The sequence below is a fragment of the Crocodylus porosus genome, unplaced genomic scaffold (assembly GCF_001723895.1).
Source record: "Crocodylus porosus isolate Cpor-Errol unplaced genomic scaffold, CroPor_comp1, whole genome shotgun sequence".
In the NCBI taxonomy this organism is placed as follows: domain Eukaryota; kingdom Metazoa; phylum Chordata; order Crocodylia; family Crocodylidae; genus Crocodylus; species Crocodylus porosus.
In genome coordinates this window covers 21,388,387-21,410,840 of record NW_017728931.1, presented here as the reverse complement: position 1 = coordinate 21,410,840, position 22,454 = coordinate 21,388,387, and the positions used below count along the sequence as shown (strand labels likewise).

The 22,454-nt window shown below is 40.5% G+C and overlaps 1 protein-coding gene across 8 annotated transcripts in view; it reads left to right on the top strand.

Moving 5' to 3' along the window:
* The window catches only part of MPPED1 (metallophosphoesterase domain containing 1), a 77,096-nt gene extending 60,415 nt beyond the window's left edge, over positions 1 to 16,681 (top strand). For 7 of the 8 annotated variants that reach the window (XM_019544338.1, XM_019544334.1, XM_019544335.1 and 4 more), the window contains 3 exons: positions 5,631 to 5,746; positions 10,270 to 10,383; positions 15,683 to 16,681. In XM_019544338.1, the coding sequence (XP_019399883.1) occupies positions 5,631 to 5,746; positions 10,270 to 10,383; positions 15,683 to 15,801 (349 nt within the window). In that variant the 3' untranslated portion in view covers positions 15,802 to 16,681. Of the gene's footprint in view, positions 1 to 5,630; positions 5,747 to 10,269; positions 10,384 to 15,006; positions 15,086 to 15,682 lie in introns of all 8 variants that reach the window. The other variant, XR_002102820.1, reaches the window with a different exon arrangement.
* The last annotated feature ends 5,773 nt before the right edge of the window (positions 16,682 to 22,454 follow it).

Below are 22,454 nucleotides of genomic sequence, written 5' to 3'. Positions count from 1 at the left end.
ATAGCTCTGCAGACATTAGGCCAGGTCCCACAACTCTTATACAGAGGGGTAGTCCCTTTGAAGTCCATATGAGTCATTAAGTAATAGCATCAGGATTTTACAGTGGTATAAAATGTGAAGTTCTTACAGTGTACCAGGGTTCCAGAAGTTAAGGGATAATGCGCTCATGAGAAAGCTGACAACTTGCATTTTTACATGACCTGGAATGATCACTGTGATTTATGTTTAGCTACTAAGCATGTAGAGAGATAGGAATGGGTCCTTTAAGTTAAGCAACTATATTAAATTAAAAATAACAAAGAATCACATTTCACCCATTCAGAGCTTATCACAGAAGATTGCATGCATGTTGTTTGGTTTCCCTGATCTGGTTCCCTTTTTGTCTTTTCTTTATCTATTGGTACATCTGCTAAGCAATTTGAGATGTATGTCAGGGTGTGAACATGAACCCTCAATTTTCACAGAAATTATAGGTCAGATCTATATCATGTATCACAGTGCTAGTACAGTAAATTACATGTCAAACTAAATTCTACTCGATTTAAATGACAAAAGAATAGAAAACTTGGATTGCACTCTTCCTATTTCTAATAGTGACTGGATAAAAGCAATAGTGGTAAATAATAAAGTCAATAATATGTTTGACCACTTTTTAATGCCACTGTTGTTGTAACAGAAATACACACTTCAAAGAAAACTAAAGTGCTAATGATCACTAAGAAGGTCATTTATAGGAGGGTAAATTGGTTCAATTAGAATTTATTAGAATGTTACTATAGAAATACAGAAAGATGTTAAAGGGTTAACGTGTGAGAGATTACATTGTAGTCAGTGTTCTGTTAAAGTTTGAATTAATTTTTCCCATGGGTTTTTCACATTCTAATTTTCAACTAAATGAGACATCTGTTTCAGAAAAGGAAAATTTGCTATGGTTGTCATAGCAACTATCATTCTGTAAGAAAATTATTCCAATGGTTACTTTAGAACAGAAAGAAAGAAATTCAGTGCATAAAGCAGCATCTGATTCCTAGCACAAATTCTGATAATTCAGCCTTTTTTGGATGTAAGATTATTTGGCATGTCAAACTTGTTCATATATTTTTAACATAAGGTTAATTGTTCTGTAAACAGATTCACTTGCAGTATATTTTTCTCCCTAGAGCCTTAAATGTAGTCAATTGTTTTTCTATCATAATAATAATAATAGCATTGAATTTCAATTGGATTTGAGAGGCACACACTCTTCATTCCAAAAAGGCAACACCTAAGTCAAAATACATGGATAATCATAGACACTTAATGACCTATATATTTAATTTTGAGATGCATCTTTTTTGCACCTTTTCATTTTTTAGGATTAAGAGATTTTTCTCTCTAAACATAGTATTTATTTTACATTTTGTAATGTGAACTAATTTGTAAAGAGATTATACTTTGGCTGAGCAAAGGGGTTCCAGAAGCTCAGTGCCAGGTGTTAAATCTGTAACTTTCCTTTCTAGTTCTGTGATGGATGGAAATAGTAGAAGTTGTTTTTGCATGATTTCCAGGTTGCAGAATTGCTAGTATGTATTGGGGGGATGTTTTTTCCTGTACAGAAAACTTTGATGGCTCTTTTGCAATAAAATTTCTCAAGAAGGAACTTGAAGATTTATAAAATTCCTCGGTGTTTGTAAAAATGTTTTTACTTTTGTGTGTGTTGGGCATTGAAGTGTATGATTTAAAAAATAATAATAATATACAAAAACTAACATTATACATTGAATCAGTTCTCTAGCTTTAGATTTTAACCAGAACCATTCCAGACATTTCTGTCATTCTTCAGATTGTCACAAAAGACTGCATAATGGGAAATCATAAAAGTTCTAACATTTCCTGTTCACAAAAGAACAGCTCCAGCATGCATAACTCACCAAACCTTAACACAAGTGGGTATGCACTGCAGTTACAAAGGGAGAGAGGGAAGGAGGAAAGTGTTCCTTGTCTTAATAGGCAGATCATGCCTATTCACAAAGTGAAACACATTTGCAAGTGTATGTATACATTGGTCCTAGTAGAGGCAAGTATCGATTTCCCCTCCCACCCCCAGCTGTAGGTATGATTTATAACCCAATGGATTTTAGCAAGATTAAATAGCCTTCTGTCAAGTTCTTTGACAGTCAGAGTTATTTCTTGTTTTATCTTGTATCTTTAAAATAACTATCATTTCTATATTGATTTTGATCTTTTTCTTTTTGACAAATACTGATCTCTTTCACTTATATTTGTTTCTCAAAGAACTGAGCAGCTGTGTTCCACTTTTCTGCCCGGTTTTAGGACCATGATCAAGGGAGAGGAGCTAGGGAACATAGGGAAAGAGGAGCTAATCTCATGCCCATTACAATCAGTGGAAAGAGTCCTATCGACTCCCAAAGGATTAGTTAGAGCCAAGAATAGAGTGGACGGAAACATATCAATTTGCCACAAATTGAAAGCCAAACTGCAATTTGTCACATTTGTATTTTTTTCATATTTCTTTGTGCCCATGTTCTTGCAAGTGAAAATTTACTTGTGAAAAACTGGTTTGGGCCTGTAACTGAATGAAGTGGTGACAAAAACAAATTTAGCAGTCTTCTTAACATTTCATTTGCAGGGTTAAACAAAGGAGGGTGGCTACATTCACATTTTAGACTTCGGACTTTTGGGGTTTTTTTAGAGCTTCAGGCCAAACTTCTATAAACTGTCAGTGGCACTTACAATGACCTCCGTTATCATAATATCTAAGCATCTCACAATCTTTCAGGTGTTTATCTTCACGGAGCCCTCTTGAGGTACAGAATTATTTTTATTCCCATTTTAATAGGTCATGAATCAAGGCACTGAAAAACTAATAGGATACTTACTATTTCACCTAGTGGATACCCAACTGCAGCTTGCCACCAACTCAGTTACATGACTGAAGTGTAGAAGTGGTTCTCTTAACTCCTCCCCCCACCTCCCCACCCCCAGGGTGCATATAAGTACCAGCAATAGGATCATCCTCCAGAGACATATAGATATCTAATATTCTGATAATGGAGGCACTTGCATGTCCAGTGGACATAATAGAATTGCTTCTATACTTAGGGCAGGTAACACTGTCACATGCTACACTTTGGTCATTTAGGATGTGAAATTAGAATTCTGCTGTAAGCACTAAGGACACATTGGAAGTCTGTGGAAGGGCAGAGGATTTGACTTGAGGCTTAAAGTAGGTAAGAATCCCCCCTCCCTTCCCTTCTGTGCTCAGAAAAATGTCCTTCCCTCACCTGTGCCTGCTGCTACTGCTTTCCCCACTGTCCAGGCAGTGGGGGAAGATTCAGAGACTCCTGACTGCTCCAGCTGGGATGTGCCAGGGCTGAACTCAGCTGGGAAAGCAGCAGTACCAGCAGTGCCTCCCTGTACCTGTTCTCAGAGGGGCAAACAGGGTGGGGAATCCCACACACCCGCCCATGGCCATTGCCATTCTTACTGTACTGGTTGAGCCCAGCCTCCACGCACACTAGCTGGAGCAGGAAGGAGCAGTTCTGAATCTTCCCATCCCTCTAGGACAGCAGGAAAACAGCAGTGATGAGCAAGGGTGGGGGGGGAGGGGATGTGACTAAGCATGGGGGGAAGGAAGATTCTTGCCTGCTTTGGGGATTGCAAAAAGTCCCTGGGAGCTCCTTCACCATGGTCTGCCCACAGGAGCAGATGGGGAGTGCAGGGCTGCTGCTTCTGCACCCTTCCCACTTTGCCATATCTTGGATTCACCAGTGGTTGAGATAGACTTAGACAAGTTTTCAAATGCAATGAAGAAGAAGGCATTGCATTTCATAGCTTGTCTAAGTCTATCCCTAGCATGTAGTTGGTCCAATAAAGGACATCACCCACAACAATCTTTGCCTCTAGTAGTGGGAGGATAAGAAACCATAGGCCTCAAAGACGCGTGCTCCTCATAGGGAGAGCTTGTGGTGAAATAGATTTCACCATAAAGTTCTGATTTGAAATTCACCGTTTATGTTTGATTCTCCCTTCAGAAAGAGGCCTTGGCAGGTTTTTTTTTTTTTACCTGAACTGGTTATCCAACTAATCCTTTTCCATGTCAGCAAATCTCATGATGAGTCCCTGCTCTTGTTAACCTTAATCTTGCTCTCACCTTTACGCTTCCAAATGGGAATGGACTGAGCCAAAAGTGATTTATTCCCATTTCCAACACCAGCAGTAATAATCTCCATTTAGATTTCCATTCAGAAACCTGTAAGTGAGCCATGGGAACATGTTGTGGATAACTTTGAGAAGGGCTTATAGCCCTCTTCAGTCGTTTAGATTTAGAGAAACTGGGCTTCTGTGGTCTCTGGAAGGAAGGAAAACAGTTCTAAGAAGCTCTTCCTGCCTGAGATATGGTTCTGAGACTAAAGTTTGCCTTCCCCTGCAAGATAGCCTTTGCTTCTTAATTTTTTAATATGTAATGTGCTTTCAGTTTATTTTTAATATACACATCTAACAGCATTCGAAAAGCAAACATCAAAAATGCAACCTTACGAAGATTGCAGACACGTTAATTTCTAAAATGCTAGTCAAGCATCAGGAAGGGAAGGGGATAAATGAAAGCTTCACAGGAATAATGTTCTTTTGTCTTTGCCATATATGATGCAAAGAGTAGTTCAGAGAATTTATTTAAAAGAAATCTCACTTTTTTGATGCAGCCAGGGAGTGTAAAGCTTTCTTCAACAAAGTAACATCTCAAAGGGAACACTGGTTGATGTGTATGTATTTATAAACACCAAGGATGCAATTATCATAAACCTTATTAAATCACAGCAGCCCATTTACTGTTATCCATATATGGATATGGCCAGAATACCAGTCAATCCAATTCCCCCCACCTCCCAAATAAGATGAACCCCTGCCCCAAAAAACTGAAGCCAAACGTTCATTTTATAACTTAGAACATCACCGTAATTTTCCACTGTGATATCATTACCATGAAATACAGCTTTTTACTCGATTGGATTGTAATATACAAATGAATTATATTCTTCCTGGCTGTGCTATAGTCCCACCATTCAACAATGTGCTGTTCCATAAATAACAAAAATGTTTAAGAATATCTAAAATCTCATCTCATAACAGATCTTGAATATGTAAAGTCTTATTTAAAAAGCAATTACCATAATGGAGAACTGAATAAAATTGTACACATTTAATTTAATGCACATTTTTGCTCTGATGTGATGCTTCCAATATTAAACAATATAAAACAGGATCTGTACGTGTGCTGGCCTATACCAGGTCAGATCCAAGTGGGACTACACTAGTGATATTTATGTACATGCATCTAGTTTCATGTACAGATATGGTACTCAAGCTCCTGTAGTAGCAACCTGTCAATCTAATTAGAGGAATCCAGCAATTATTTCACTATATGCTGCCTATTTAAGCCAATAAGAAGCTTGTTGATTTTCCACACACATTAAATAATGATGACTGTGTGTAGAGATGGTTTCATTGTACGTAGAGGAAAGAAACTTGTGTCTTCAAATTCCATAGTAGTAGAGAATCAATCTCCATTTTTAATTAAATAACCAATACATATGAGTATCACTGAAGACATTCTCCTCCTCTTTTGGCAGGCAACCTTGGTTTTATGGCTGGGGCTTTAATCTTCCACGAGGCCAAGCACTATTAGAGAAATGGAACCTTATTCCAGATGGAATAGATATTCTTATAACACATGGACCACCTCTTGGTAAGAAAACATTAGCACTTTTAACTACATATTTCAGATAATGATACAGTAACTGTGTGCTATCCACAGATGTCAAATGCAAAACTGCCAGTGGGGCAGGGTTTCTCATTTCACTTTTTGCTATCACTAATACAGAAGCTGTGATATAGAATCCTAGGGTTGAAAGGGCCTTAAGGGGTCATCTAGTTCAGTGCTCTCTTTATAATTTACTAACTTGATTTCTATTCTTAGTCTCACTGATTGCTAGATGTTTGTACTTCCACATTATAGACCAACTCTTTCCTGCCACATCTTGATCTAATTTTTATTATCGGTCGGGAGGTGTTATCAACAATACGACTAGATTTGTATCTGTGTGACACCCTCTATTCTAGCTCCCTCAGGCAACGCCCAAGACTTAATCATCAACGGAATCCCAATTTGTATATTTATTATTAACTTTTCTTTTTATTTATCATCTTTATTTGAAAGACTGATGAGCATCTGCAGCTCCCTTCTTCTCACAGTTTCTATTTGTGTACCTTTATTCATCCGAGTGATCAACACATCATCCTACTTCTTCGGGGACTCCAGACTCTCTCATCTGGACATGTCCTCTCTCTTGGGCAGAACCATCTGCTGGGACTTCTCCGTCTTGGACTCCTTCTTCTGGACCCATGCTCTGTTCTCTCTCTCTCTTTGCATGCTGCTCCTTTTCTTCCATTCCCTAGACTTTATTTATAGCTAGTCCCTCTTCACAGCTATCCACAGATGTCAAAAGCAAAGCTGCCAGTGATTTCAGTGGGGCAGGGTTTCTCATTTCACTATTTGCAATCACTACGACAGAAGTTGTGATATAGAATCCTAGGGTTGGAAGGGCCTTAAGGGGTCATCTAATTCAGTGCCCTGTACAAATGCAGGATACTCTGATCTTAACTATCCAAGACAGATGCTTCTTTAGGCTATTCCCAAAAACTTCCAATGAAGAAGATTCCTTAATGTCCCTTGGGAGAAGTAAAATAGTTTATCTTAAGGTATGTGATAAAGAAACAATGACTGATTTACCTATGCCTTACTTCAGTTTCACACAAAGGTCAGTTGGAGGGATGAAATGATGAATTAGGCCCACTATGCCTTTGCAGTTAGAGGTCTGATTCTACATGTCTTGTGCATCCAAAGGTTTAACTGAAATAAATCAGCTCCTCATCTCCTTTCTAGGCTCTAAGTATGACTCCTCTTATTTTTTTCTTTTCTATTCTTTTGTTTATGGGTTTTGTTCCCCTCCACCATATATCCAGGGCTGAACACTTTCTCTTTCAACATGTGTCACCTCTTCCTCTTCACACACACACAGCTACAGTCATGCTGTCCATTCTTTGGAGAGGTCTGATGACTTACCTATCAGTGATACAGTACAATTGCCTGGACAGACCATCGAGAAACAGTTCCACTTTCTTTTTTTGCTTACGTATAGAAATATGAATGACAGCAAACATACTGGAATATGGGTGTAGCTATTATAAGTTAGAATGATATGATTTTAGAATATTTGAAATATTTTTGAATGCCACATTTCCATGTGATGGACCATGAAGTAAATCCATGCTGTGTCAGTTCCACAGAATGTCCCTGTATCCAGTGCTCATCATTCAATTGTCAACATATATCTGCATATTTGCTGTCTTTTTTTATCATCATCCATCCTCCAGAGATTTTAGAAATTTTGCTAAATTTCTTTTTCTGTTTCCCCCCCTATATTGATGTATATATAGACAGCTTATATTTAGTACTGAATACATTGCAACTCTTTATGATCTGGATTGTAATATTCATGTACTTGAAATGTTACTCACCTTATACAGATTCTTTAGAAGACACCACAAAGGAAATGGGGTGTCTTTTTACTCTCTTGCCTGGCTTTGTGTGAGGCCATACTGTAACGGAAGAAAGAAGTGGGGAGATGTTGGGAACAAATTCACCTTTTGTGGTGTTTTTTCTTGCATGGTTGTCCAAATTCTGCCATCCATTTTTCTCTTATACCCCCCACTTTGCTTCAGCCAAGCAAACAAATCAGACTACTCCACTGGTGTTATGTAATCAACCAAATTTAAAACTGCCAAAGTGGTCTAGGAGAACAAATCCCTTTTCATGGAATTTGTGCTCCCATCTCATGTGCTTCTGAAAAATCCTATGGTAAGAGTCATTCTTTCTCTTCATTATTTGTATTGTGAAAGGGCCAGCAGCTTCAGTCTAGGATTGGCTAGGCATTGTGCCAGCTCCTGCTGGTGGGAGGGGAGGAGGGAAGGAGATTCCCACTGCCCTCCGCTGCCCTGTGCTGCGTGGGGAGGAGTCTCTGTCATGAGCCTTCAGAAGCCCTGTGGCTTCTGCAGTAGCTGGTGAGTGTGGGCCTTTTTTTTTTTAAAGCACCAGGACACTGGGGCTGGGTGGGGCAGCCATTTATTTATAGCTAGTCCCTCTTCACAGCTATCCACAGATGTCAAAAGCAAAGCTGCCAGTGGGAGACTGGGAGAGCGGGCGGGGGTCAGGGAGTGCTCAGAGGGTCTGGGGAGCAGATGGGATGGGGCCTGGCGCGGGTCCCCCCATGGTCTCCTGCCCCCTTCTCCAGCCTCCCCCCGCCCCGGCCTCCTACTTACCAGCACAAAGCCCGGGTCCAGCTCTCTACAGCGGCAAGTAGGGACTGGCTTCAGATTGATTCAGACCTTTTTATTGGTCTCCCAATTTGATTCAGATTCGGAGATATGGCCACCAAATTGGGCTGAATCTCCTCTGAATTGAATCAGCAGCTGAAGCTTCACATCGTCCTAGTAATTCAGGGACTGCTTACAATTTTCGGTAGTCATTGTACACAGGCATCCTGTTAATGAGGATATACCATATATTCATAGTTTGTTTTATCAACTAGTATAAAAGAATAATATGATAATATGGTTATAGTGTACTGTGCTTGTTTCTACAATAACATATTTCTTATTTTTCTTTTGTGTTTATGTTCGTTCCTTTTCTTTTCTTTTCTTGTTTTAAAAGTTTCTTTGCCTGATCTGCAAAGAATTAATTTTATTTCTCTTCAAAAGTTCTCTTTTCTCTTTTTCCTTTTTTTTTTGGTTAAAAAAATTAATTTCACCTTTAAGTCTGTATCTGTTGTCTGCTTGATTGTCTGTGACAAAGATTTATACTTTCTTGACAGTTGCAGAAACCTGTTTCACTTAACCAAACATTAAAAAAACCTAAGACGAACTCTAATTGTTAGCTAGGGATAATCAATTATTCTCAGTTTGTGTAGTCAGGTGTATATAATAAGCTGCAAACATATGGGAAGGCTTCAGAAGGGTGATAAAGCATGTAAACAAAAACATGTTCAACATAAATAATGCTTAATTTAATGGAGAAGTTAATTTCATGGATTTTTGTTTGTAAAGTTTTTGAAGTGGAAATCCTTTTGCCTTTATGTGCACCACAGACGTTTTGACAATTAACTGTTTCAAATCACTGAAATGACAAAAGCCTAGGGTATAAAGTCTTCACTGTGAAAAAGAGGATAAACTGGATTCTGCAAGATATAAGTTCTGAAATCCCTTTGATGTCTTAAATAAGTGTTTTTGTTAGTACATACCAGGCATTTTAAACTGCCTTGGAGGGAAAAAAGTGACCTGCAGAATCAGTTCCCAGAGTTCAGCAGTGATCATCTATGTCTCGAATTAAATTGTATTTAGATGGTCTGCTGAAAATGCTGGGGAGTCTGTTTTCAAAAGCGCCTAAGTGACTTAGGAGCCGAAACCACATTTTCAAAAGTATTTAAGTTATTTTGGAACCCAAGTCCCATTTTCAAAACTGACTTTCAAAGAGAATTGAGTCCCTCAGCACCAAGGCATTTTGAAAAAAAATAGTTTCAGTTTTGTGTGTCACATAGGCACTTTTGAAAATTTTACTATTAGTCATTAAATATACTGAGCCCAGGTTTGGTTTTGTTTCTTCCAAGATACCTAAATGCAAAAATACGCATGTTTTAATTGCCTTAAGTTCATATATGCCCATTTTCTATGCAGTTCAGACTTCCTGCACAGTGGTTACTATACATTTAATTTAGTACTTGTATAATCAAGTACTAAATAAATGTGCAGTAACCAGAGTTACTGTGCAGTAGCTCCAGCGGATGTCTTTTAAATAAAGCTACTGCTCTATTAGCATCTCGTGTAGATGTGCCTGTTGTTAGCATTCCGGTGTCATTAAGTTAATGATTTAACTTCAATCTAGCAATTTTCATCTGGCTTTTGTGCCATCATTTGAAACACAGGTACTCTTGTATGTACTACTGTTATCTCAGCAAGGTTGACAACCCAAAGCATTTTTTTACTGGCAATCTGCAAACATTCACTGTTAATAGACTAGTTTATGGCTATTTATCAGAAATTTAGAGATACCTAACATCCAGATATTACTTGGAATATTCCATTCATAAAGATATGCCTGTAATTTATTTCTTTTCTCCTGTTTTAACGCCCTGTTGTTCATCTTTTTCTTCAAAGGTTTTCTAGATTGGGTTCCTAAGAAGATGCAAAGAGTAGGATGTGTTGAGCTGCTGAACACAGTCCAGAGACGAATACAGCCCAGGCTTCATGTTTTTGGACATATCCATGAAGGTCAGTGTGATTGTTTCTGTGTATTTTTTAAAACTAGCTACACACAAGTTACTTCATTATTTGGACAGTATTTTCAAAAGTTGGTGTTTGGCAACTAGATGCCTGGACACATCTGAAAGTCAGGCCACTTGTTTAGCTACAGAAATGCTGATGGAAGTTTCCAGCTTGTACCCATGTTTGAATAGGGGTCTCAACTTCTTTCAATTTCCTCATCTGAAAAATGGAGAGAATACCTACCTCGATAGGAACTGTTGATGCATTTGTTTTAAAACAAGACACAAGTCTAATATTTAAAGCACGTGACTACAAGTCCGAGTTAACAGATTTTGCTTTTGGCTTTTTACTGAGCCACTGTGAGCTAGAAAAATGGTATAAGCTCTCTGTGCCTCAATTTCCCTGTTTGTAAAACAGGTATAATCCTTAGTAAAGGAATTCTGAGACTTAATTATGAAGATCCTGAGAGAGACCCTCTGTAGAAGTATAAAGTTAAAATGAGGATTCATAACAGTTTAGAGATACCTAACATTGTTGGGCAAAGTGCACACAGTCCTTTCATCTCCTCACTGGCTCATAGGAGTTCCAGATTCCCAGCATCCTGAGGGGTGTCATTCTCCCACCAGATGTCTCAGAATATTAGGGAGTCATTACTAGCTTGGGTGAGAATAAGTTGAGGAGTACTATAAGTTAAATTTTCAGTAGGCAGGTCACCAAGCATGTCCTCTCAGCTATTTGGTTTCTAACTAAACAAAATTAATTAATTTCTTCATAGAATTCATAGACATCAGGGCTGGAAGGGACCTCAGAAGATCGAGTCCAGCTCCCTGCCCAAGGGGCAGGAAATTAGTTGGGGTCATAAGATCCCAGCAAGATAAGCATCCAAATTTCTCCTGAAGGCATTCAATGTAGGTGCTTGAACCACCTCTGATGGCAGGCTATTTCAGACCTTGGGGGCTTGGACAGTGAAGAAATTCTTCCTTATGTCCAGCCTGAAATGGTCTTGCAGAAGTTTATAACTGTTTGACCTTGTCATCTCTTGGGGTGCTCTGGTGAACAATCCGCCCCCCAGATCCTGATGTACACCCCTAATAAACTCATAGGTGACTATCAGATCGCACCCGAGCCTGTGGTTTTCCAGGCTAAAGAGTCCCATAGCTCTCAGCCTGTCTTTGTAAGGTCTGTTTTCCTGACCTCTGATCAGCACGTAGCTCTTCTCTGGACTCTCTCAAGCTTCTTCACATCCTTTTTGAATTGTGGAGCCCAAAACTGGATGCAGTACTCCAGCTGCAGCCTCACCAAGGCCGAGTACAAGGGGAGAATGACATCCTGGGACTTGCTTGAGAAGCATCTATGGATGCAAGCCAGCGTTTTGCTCGCTTTACTAGCCTCAGCATAACATTGAAGGCTCATATGCATCTTGTGGTCAATCATGACCCCAAGTCCCTTTCATCTGTAGTGCTAGCCAGCATAGCACTGCCGAGCCTATAAGGATGCAGGTTTTTCCTCCCAAGCTGGAGAACCTTGCATTTTTCAGTGTTAAACACCATCAGGTTCTTGTTCACCCATTTGCTGAGCCTGTCCAGGTCAGCCTGGGCCTCCTGTCTTCTGGTATGGATGCTTTACCCCAGAGTTTGGTATCATCAGCGAACTTGGGCAGTCCGCTTCTGACTCCAGTGTCCACATCATTACTGAAGATGTTGAACAATATAGGTCCAAGGACAGAGCTTTGGGGGACCCCACTGGTCACAAGGCACCATGATGATTGACTTCTGTCAACCACCACTCTCTGGGTCCGACCATGGAGCTAATTCCCCAGCCAGTGGATCGTGGTGGACCCGAGGCCGCAGTTTGCCAGTTTTGCCGAGAGGTAGTTATGGGATACCAGATTAAAGGCTTTTTTGAAGTCAAGATATATGACATCAATCTCCTCTCGCTTGTCCAGGGGATAGGTCACGTGGTGGTAAAAGGAAATAAGATCGGTCAAGCAAGACCTACCCGCAACAAACCCATGGTGGCTATCCCTCAGGATATTGCCATCAGCCAATCCATTAAGAATGGCCTCTTTAATAATCTTTTTTGAGACCTAGAGGTCAGGCTGATGGGCCTGTAGTTTGCCGGATCCACTTTCCTCCCTTTCTTAAAGATAGGCACCACATTGGCCTTCTTCCAATCTTCAGGCACTTCACCAGATTGCCAGGAGCTCTTTAAGATCCATGCCAGGGACTGGGCTATGATGCTACCCAGCTCCTTGAGTACCCTGGGGTGTAGATTGTCAGGGCCAGCTGATGTGAAGGTATCCAGCTTCTTAAGGTGTTCCTTCACAAGGTCAGCATTGATGGAGGGCAGGGACTCTCCCTCACTTGGGCCTCCCTGTCCCATAATGGGCAGGGGCGTCCCGTGGGACTGATGAAAGACCGATGCATTTAATAGGTTGGCTTTTTCCTAGATGTCGGTTGTCAGTTGTCCCATCTGGTTTAGCAAGGGTCCAACATTGCCCTTGCTTTTCCTCCGACTCCCCACTTATTGAAAAACAGACTTTTTATTGTCCTTGATACTTGTAGCTAGTTGGAGTTTTGTCGCAGCCTTGGCTTTCCTGGTTTGCTCCCTGCGGGTCCGGACCAGTGCGGAATATTCCTCATTGGTGGTGGATCCCGGCCTCCATCCTTTGTAGGCCTTTCTTTTTATCTGCAGGAGGTCCACTAGTTGATCGTACAGATCTTTAAGTAGTTCTACTGTTACACTCAGTGAAGTCAGCGGGAATAGGAGCACATCTGCAGTCAAAGAGGAAGAGAAATAATGCACTATACAGCATAGTATTGTGTCCTGCAAAAGGTATGTGTGGAATGACAGCAAAGTTTAAGCAGTCCTGACACAACCATAAAAAGAACCAAGTTGTTTACTTTAAAATGTATCCATCAGTGCTGAGTAGAAAAATTTATTATCAGCTGCTTACTGATGCACTGTTGATTTACTAGCAGCAAAAGGTTCTCCACAGTAACGTGGCTGCCAGTTTTCCTCCCCAGGGAACTCCCCCAGCTTTCACCAACCTAGAACAGAAGGACTTCAAAACTTCAAGAATTGTCACCAAGATTTCTTTTGTTTTAGAAACAAAAGACTTCTAGCCAGAACTTCGTGTCAATTCTCACTTAGAAAAATTTGCAGTGTCTCTAAACTCGGTAGGGTGATTGTCACTATAAAACTGATAGGAGAGGATGTTCAGCCCCATGAAGATGAGTATTCCATCTAGGATTTGCACAGGTAGTAAGTCCAGCAATCTCTTACACCACACACGAACTATGACTAGCTGATTTCTAAAATGCTAAAACATATGCATACAAATTGAATGCATAAACAATAACTGGGATGAAAAGTGCAGTTTTAGAAATTACTTAAAAGGCAGCAGGTGGACAGGTTGCAGATAGAATTAATTTTTAGATTGACATACTCTCTTCAAGATATTATAGACCAAGTACTCTTACATGTGGTGTAAGTGAGCTGGTACACGCACTGGTCAGGTAAACAGAGATGCATCTGCTTTTACCTGGTTTGACTTTAGCTCTGCTGGGAAAAGAGGACTTATTCTCACTGCATGGTAAATTGTTTGAACAAACAGTGCTGGTACAACAAGCATATGAGTAAGGAGACAGAGTGTTCTTCTTGTAAGCACTCATAACTTAAGGAAAACAAATAGGAAACTGTGCAGCCTGTTTTGCAGTAAGATGTTGAAACCTCCAAGAAGAATTCCCAAGTTATCATAGACAGCCTATGCAAATGAAGCTGCTCTTTGCAAAGCAAATGCATAGTATGAACAGATGATATCCTCCCCCGGCTAAACACAGCTACATCTGCAGCAGTCATTTACTCACTGCTTCTCCATTCCATCCTCCCTGCCGCTTCTACTGCCAAAAATGCCACACCTACAGCCATATACTTGCTGTTTTCACCAGTCATCATTCTCTTACAGTTATATCGTCTAAAATTCTGCTTTTTGTTTCATCCAGTGCTCCAGTGGGGTGATGATTCAGGCATCTCCAAGATAGGGTTGGCAGGAATGGAATATTGCAGCATTATAATTAGCCATAAAAAGTGTGTTAAAACCATATAGAGAAGGAGAGAAAATTCTGAAGTTTCAAAAGCAGTGCTAACTCTGCTTAGTTAAATCTGTTTATTGGTATTTTTATGACATACTTGTTCTGTGGTAAAAAGCAAATAATTTGGGAAAAATCTCTATGATCAGGACCAGGCAGAATTTGGGGTCCAGTAGGCAAATAACTTGTGTTATTAGGTTTTGCAGGTCTTTTATAAAAAGGTTGGGGGAAAGGGTGTGGTGGGGGTGGGGAATCTGTTGCTTGTTTTTGGAGTTTAAAGGTTCTTGAACCAGTAGTATGTCAATATGTCCTGAATCCTCTGAAGTGTATTGGAGGTCAGTCAGAATCTTAGGTGCATATATGTACAGGACACCTCTAATTTATGTTAATAGAGATAATTAACCCAATCAAGATATCAATAAAGGGAGATAAAACTTTCACTATTAGCTTCAGTGGAAGTAGAATTGAATTGAGCTCCTTTAAATAATTACTTAAAAAATTCCTATCTTCTTTAAATCAGAATTATTTTTTTCTACAGATTGAAATAAAGTATGGCAGTCTGCCTATGAAGTGTCAGCTTACAAACTTCCCCTGGGCTTGCTGTTGCCCAGCTAAGGGTTTTTTTTTCCTTTTTAATTTTTTTCTTTATTTTATTTGTAGTTTAGATATATTTTGTAGTGGGAAAATATCTTCCCAGTCCTCTGACTCTGAAAATAATTCATAGAATTTTGCTCAGCATCTCTAAAATGTTTCCTTAGGAATATTACCTGGAAACAATCAGTCCCAAAGGGTGAAAGTTTCCAGAAATCTGTATGCAGTTTCAAACACATGAAACAAATCAGTTGTTTCAGTGCCTGAAAAAAATCAGTTGTTTCAATGCTCCCACTCCCCACCCCATTCCAAAATTGGACAGGCTATATTCTAAACGTTGCTTGTCAAACAGATATATCAAAGTTGTGCACACTGTTCAAATTTAGGGAGTTGTACTCTTTTGTGTATACGCTCTGATGTGTTCCACCTGCCTGCCTGCCAAACTAGAAAGCTACACAAATTTGCTCTGGTTATATAGGTATTGCATCACTTGAACTAGGTAGAAGAGGATTTTGCTCTGGTAAATCCTTCAGAATACAGATGCATTACTATCCAGGGACATTCACTCTTATGGTATTATATACATGATTAATAATAGTAACTAGAACTTGCTTTCTTTTTAGGTTATGGAGTAATGGCTGACGGAACTACTACCTATGTGAATGCATCAGTGTGCACTGTGAATTACCAGCCACTCAATCCACCTATAGTTATTGACTTACCTACCCCAAGGAACACATGATTAGTATAGGGATTTAATGCTGTATAAACACACTGGCAACTTTATAACGGTGACTAAGAAGCCCAGTAACTGTTCAGCAAAGAAGCACAAACTCTTCAATTTTTCTTTTAGTTCTTCTTGGAGAAATCTGTGACAAAGATGAATGGGAAACAAAAACATTTTGGTACCATTATCTGCCAAAAGCAGATCAAAGACTACCATTTCATCATTAAAATATTTGTGAACACACAGAAGTGAATGCATTCCATATATGTATCAAGTAGGAGTTTCTGTATATACCATACATTATATTGAACTTATTATTAAAAGAACAATGTCTTTTCAAAGAAATGTTTCTTTTAAAATGTTTACAGTTTAAACATGAATGTTTAGACTAGGATTTCATCATTGAAAATATTTCCCAGTGAGCACTTGGTAAAAGGAAGCACCAGTGATATTTCTGCTGAATTAATATGGCACATATAATAGTACCATATTTAGCCTGTTAATCGAAACAAGGTATTATTCCAAATCCTTCAAGTCTATCTTTTCATCCTTTTCAAGCCAGTACAGTACAAGCTGCTTCTTTACTGTACTGTAATGCAGTCTAATTAAATCTAACATTACAGATGGTAAGAGAAATGGAGTGTAGCACCAAGGTGCTCTGAACAGCTTGAACATTCTAGAAAGGAGATCAAGCTAAATGCAGAACAAGTATAGTATCTTGGCCCTACCTGTGAAAAGTGGTTATGTTCATATTTAAAAGTTGCTTATATCTTAATCATAGAATCCTAGAAAATTAGAGTTGGAAGGGCCCTCAGGAGATCCTACCTTAATATGGGTAGGACTAGATGGATGGGTTGAAATTAATATGGCAGGTTGTGTGTGATGGCATGTAAAATCCAAAAGAATACCCATAACATTCAGCAGCTGGTTTAAAAAAGAGCCCATTGCAACTACTGGGCTTAAAAAAATGGCAGTGGGATAATGGCCTTTCATAATATTACTGCTTCGAATCTGGCCCATGCTGGAAGTGATTAAAGATCATTAGGTATTTTTGTTATTGTGAGAATGAGTTTGGCCTTTTATCTTCTAATAGTTGTTCAGTAGTAAAATGAATGGTGGTGACGCCTCTCCAGTTCATACAGCACAGGTGTTCACGTCACAAAACATATTGCAGCTATGTGCCGTCCAGTGGATGGTATGACTGTAGTAGAGGCTGAGGACCAAACAAGTCAAGGACACTGATCTATAAGGATAAAAGTTGCTTTCATTCTTTCAAATGTGAAGACTAAGGTACAAGGGCAGGACAGTGCTGTGTGGGAAAGCTGCCTTCTAATGAGCTAACAGAGGAGTTGAGTCTGTAATACTTTGTCCAGAATTTTATCTAAACTCTAGAATTCACAGTAATGTATTTCACATACAAAAACATACTAGACTTGTCTACATGTTCATTAATGTGCCATAGTTATTGCACATTTAGTTTACTAGGGCATGTGTAGACGAAGCAGGGGTCCTAAATTAAAGCGGTTGGTTTTAAAAAATTAAAACCCTCTGTTTACCTGATTAAACCCCTATGTCGTGCACACACCCTGCTGACTTACCTGCCATTCCAGCGGGGAGGGGAGGGTGAGCTGCTGGTTGCTGGAGCAGTCCCTGGGCTGCAGGTGGGGTTGGTGCTTCCCTCTGCAGAGTTGTGGCCTCCCCCCAGTTGGCAACCGCCTGCAGGCACCTAGCTCAGGTGGTGCTGGGGGGCACCGCAGGTGCAGAGGGAAGCACCAGGCTGCCACACAGCTCAGGCAGGTAGGCTCAGGGCAGGTGGGTGGGGGCAGGAAATCAAGCTCACTGCTTTTCTTGGGTGGACCAGCTTTCCTGGGCTGCTGCATAACCAAGTATTAAATGACTGCATAGTAACTGGTGTTACAGTGCAATAGTGTCCCCACACTGTTGTCTGATGCTACTGTGCAGTAGCAACAAAGTACTTGCACAGTAGCTCATTACTACATCTCAGTAGCATTGCATCATGGTTAGTACCCCCAACGCTACTGCACAGTAGTGTCTCTAGTAGATGTGCTCAGTGACCCTCAAAGTCAGAGAGAGTCTGGCAGAAGTAAGACTCCCTTTTTGTACTTCATATATACTACAGCTCTTCTTCCACCTGATGCTGGGAAGCAATTAAATTTTATTCCAATAAGTTCAGTCATGCTATTAACCCACCAATGTCAGACATGCCACAAATCTCTAATTTCAGGTGATTTGTGCGATTTGAGACATATAGTAGTTTTCTGCTCTTTGCTGAAACTAAAAGCAAACAAACAGGGGGTCTCATTGTGTAACCTTTTTTTCCATGTGAATTGTTCATATGTACGTGAAGAATCTGCCATTAAATTTGGATAGGAGTCATTTGGCAAAATCCATTTACAAGATTGGTTCCTGAATCAGCACGGATTGAAAGTAATCATTTATTGCTGACTTCTTACCATCCTTGGAAAGAAAACCAGTCCCATGTACTTACAATAAAAGTCTTTTAGCCAGTTATGATTCAAATGCTTTGCAAAACAAGTGTGGCAGGAAATTGGCTGCATGTTAATGAAATCTGAAATGTTTACATTCACTCTTGGCACTTCAAATACTAAAATGTTAAAGTGGGGGGAGGGGCTGGGGAAGAGGACCTTTTACTAGCCTCAACAAAATTTCTAAGTCAACCATAAAATATTCTCTTAAAAATAATTTTTCCTAAGATATCTCAAAATACTGTGTATTTTTATGTGAAAATGATATGAAAGCAGCTGTTACTTTAAAAAATCATTAAAAGTACTTGAGGTATGAAAGCTTAAAGGTTACTTAATCATTTTGGCATAACTTGATAGTTGTTGTAATATTTGTCAAGCATGTTACACAAATAAAATCTTGCAAAAATGCAAGGTCTGCTTATATTCATCTCACTCATTTATTCAAACCTGAGGGCCAATTGTGTAAGGTCAGCTGGAGCTGAAAACTCCCAACATATCGTATAACTGCGTACCAGTAACTTTGCAAATAAGTCTAAGAGTGCTGGCCTAAAAAAGGAAGCACTCTAATTGCTCCACCAGTTTGAGAGAGAGTTCTTTGCTTTCTGTCAAACAAGACTGATTGGGAGCAATGGTTACAGACAGAAAGAGAAAGGCAACTGATTCAAGTAACTGCTCAGGTCCTCATATAAGGAATAACTGAGATGTTTCCATAACATATCAGGGTTCATTAAGACACTTTAGTGTGAATAGTTATTTAGCAAAAATTACAATGAAAAATGTTGATAATTTTAGATCCCATTACTCAGTTACAAGTGAAATCCTGAGAGGAATTTTAGCCTAGATATTTAAGCATATACTAAGCAGAGCCCTCACAGAGGAAATAAAAGACATGCTCCCTCTCCTCACTGTCTTCCCCTCCTTCCCCCCCACCCCCACTTTTTTTTTCTAAATTCTGTCCTAGTATTTGTGCTGTCAATCAAGGCTTTGTGTCCCAAATCTTACCTGACTCAAATCAGTTTAAATCCAGAAGGAAAAGATTGTGCAAATCCAGTTTTGAGATTGTACATTTAGTTATTTTTAAGTCAGGAATATCTAGAACCTATGATAAGCCAATGTATGGTGCTCCTGTTGCTGGTTTTTACTGGAATTTAGCCTGCTTGCATGAGTCTCAAAGGTGTTCTGTCTATCCATACTTTTACAGGGATGGGCTTTGCTGTCTGTAGGCAGAGAGAATCATTCTAATATTATAAAAGCCTAAGTCTGTCTGTCCATAATGTTTTATTTGCACTCTGATTGGCTGATGGAAACAGCCAACTAGAGTGCTCCAGCTGTGGGCAAGCACCACCATGATTCTGAAGCCATGCTGAGGACCAGACAGAGGTTGGGGGAGCTCCCCCACCCCGCTCCCTGCAAGAGACAGAACAGCAACAGCATGGGGTATTAGGTGGCGGCACCCCGGCCAGCCCCCTGCCGGTCATTCTTGACAGGCAATTGGCTAATTATACATCTAAAGCTCTTCAAGTGCAATTTTGTAGCACTTCACACTGCCTCCCAGCTAAAGTATCACTGTGAGGGACTACAGAGTTATCCAGGGTCATTTCTGATATGGTTAAGGCTGATATAATGCTATCTGCCATCTGTCGACTCAATTTTTATAGCAACTTGAAAGTTATTTAAAGCACTATAAGCATTATATATGTTTGGGCCCAGAGTTTTTAAACCGCGAAATTAATTTAAATTCCTTTCCAAAAATGGATGGGGTCTGGGAGAAAACTTCAGTGTGTGTCAGTAGACAAGGACAAATAGGATTTGCTTTAGCTCTTGGTCCCATCATGATGAGCTGGTGTTTTAACACCTAATAGATTGGTAGGACCAGAAGAATTTCTTGGCTGCTAGAAAAGAGTAGTCATTCAAGCAGCTGTATACTGAGAAATAAGGCTGGTATCAGAGAAATGGTAGGCCAGCAATGGGAGGGCGTGCTAGGATGGGGCTTGGAGGTGATGTAAAATATTGGCATAAAATGTAATGGGTAGGGAAGTAGATAGATTTAGCTCTGGAGGGGTGGTAAAGAAATACAGTAATGGAGCAGGCTGATGGCTGACTCCATCAAGTGCCCTTTCTCTGTCAATGGTCACTAACTTGCCATGGAGAAAGGGGCAAACAGTCTATGAGTGGGCAATTCTGGGCAAACCTGCAAGGGGGAAAGTTCTTAAGGTTTAGGTTTTCATATGAGGGCTTTTATCTCATCTAAAATATGCATTACTGGTCCCATGCAATTCAACAGCATATTTCCTTCAGGTCAATTCCTTTACTTTTCTTGAAGCTATCACTATATCTGTGATCTTAGAAACATCATAGACCTGTGAGTTTTTCTTGTTAACTAAGCACTACTGTACATTAAAAAGAATATTTCTGTTTATCTAAATAAATGTGCAGCCAGTTAAATTAAATTTAGTAGGCAGAGCCAGGCGTGCAGCTGGAGTTTGCAGGGGGTCAAGATCAGAAGCCTTAAGTCAGAAGCCAGAATACCAAGACAGGAATCAGAAACCTAGTTACCAAATCTGAAGGAAAATCCACAAAGTCCAAGAGCAAGCCAAAGCAAGGGCCAAATCCAGGAACAAGCCAAAGGCAGGGCCAGGAACCAAAGAAGACAGAGATGTTGCTGGTGTAGGAGTCATTCAGACTGAAGACCATTGTGAACCACCAAATTTCCAAGCTTGTCCTGCAGAGGCCCCATGTTACCTGGTACCTTCTTTTTACCCCTATGTATTTAAAAAAGGACTCGTTGTTATCTTTGTTCCAGGTTGCTAGTCCCAGTTCCGTCTCCACTTTAGCTTTCCTAACAACCCCCCTACAATCTTGAGCAATGGAGGTATAATTCTCCCTTCCATTGGGTGCATGCCTCCTTTTTAGCTTTCAGATGTTCCTGGATGCTTTTGGTGAGCCATGGGGGCTTTTGAGCACTCTTTCCCTCTTTGATCCTCATTGGGATTGTCACCCTTTGGGTCTGGAGGATTGTCTTCTTCAGAAATGACCACTCTTCTTGGACTTCTAACTCCCTCAGCGCCTAACTCCCTCAGCGCCTCCCTGACTTTCTCCTTATCTCATTGAAATCCATCCTCCTGAAGTCCAGGGCTGCTGCCTTGCTTGCAGGCCTTTTACACCCTGCACTGGATGAATTCCAGTAGACGATGGAACATTCACTTTGGTCTGGTGCAAGTTGTGCCAGCTCTTCCCCCTGGTTGGGTGGCCTGTAGTAGACCCCCACCGTTAAGTCCCTTTCCCCCCAACCCCATTGTATTCTGATCCAGAGCACTTCAGTCTGCCCCTCCTCTGACCCAGCGCTGTTTGCTGAGGATGTGTATTGCTCTTTGATGTAGAGCACCACACCCCCAGCTTTCCTCCCCATTCTGTCCTGCCTGTACAGCCTATAGCCCTTGACGTTTACTACCCAGTAGTGCATTGGATCCCGTCAAGTTTCAGTGAGCCCCACTCTGTCTGGGTTTGTGTTAGCTAGCAGGAGTTCCTCCTGCTTGTTCCCCATACTACGAGCATTAAGTGTAGAGGCATTTAAGACCTCCTGAGGGTGTATGTACCACCTCCTGCCCCAATCCCAGGACTATCCAGGACCCTGTCTTTTACCTGGGTACTTCCTGCCATCTCAGTGGGCTAATGCTGCTGTAACCAAGGATATTCATAGGCTTTGCCAACTTTAGCTCCCATTAAAATGCCTTGGACAGATTCCTTAGAATCTATGAAATTACATGTGGAGAAAGCAGCTTAAGCCAACTGGGGAATGAAACCCATATATGTATTTGTTTTATTGTGGCTGCATCTACACAAGACACTTACTGTGCAGTAGCTCATTAGTACTGTACAGTAGCTCGTTAGTGCCCCTGTCAGACTTTGACTAGGTGGTCATGGGCAGCCTTTGACCATTCTCCCGGCCCCATCCGAGGGGTATGTCCCCAAAACTTAGGCGTCAGGTAACACTCCACCCTGAGGACAGCCCTGACAGCCACCTGCTGTGGGTCAACTCTATATGTTCCTGGAGTGGGGTACCTTCTGGGGTTTCTCACTACTCCTGGTATCCCTCACTGGAGGCATTCTTGGGGCTCCACCTCCCCTACACCCCAACCAAGCACCAACCTTCCAGACCGT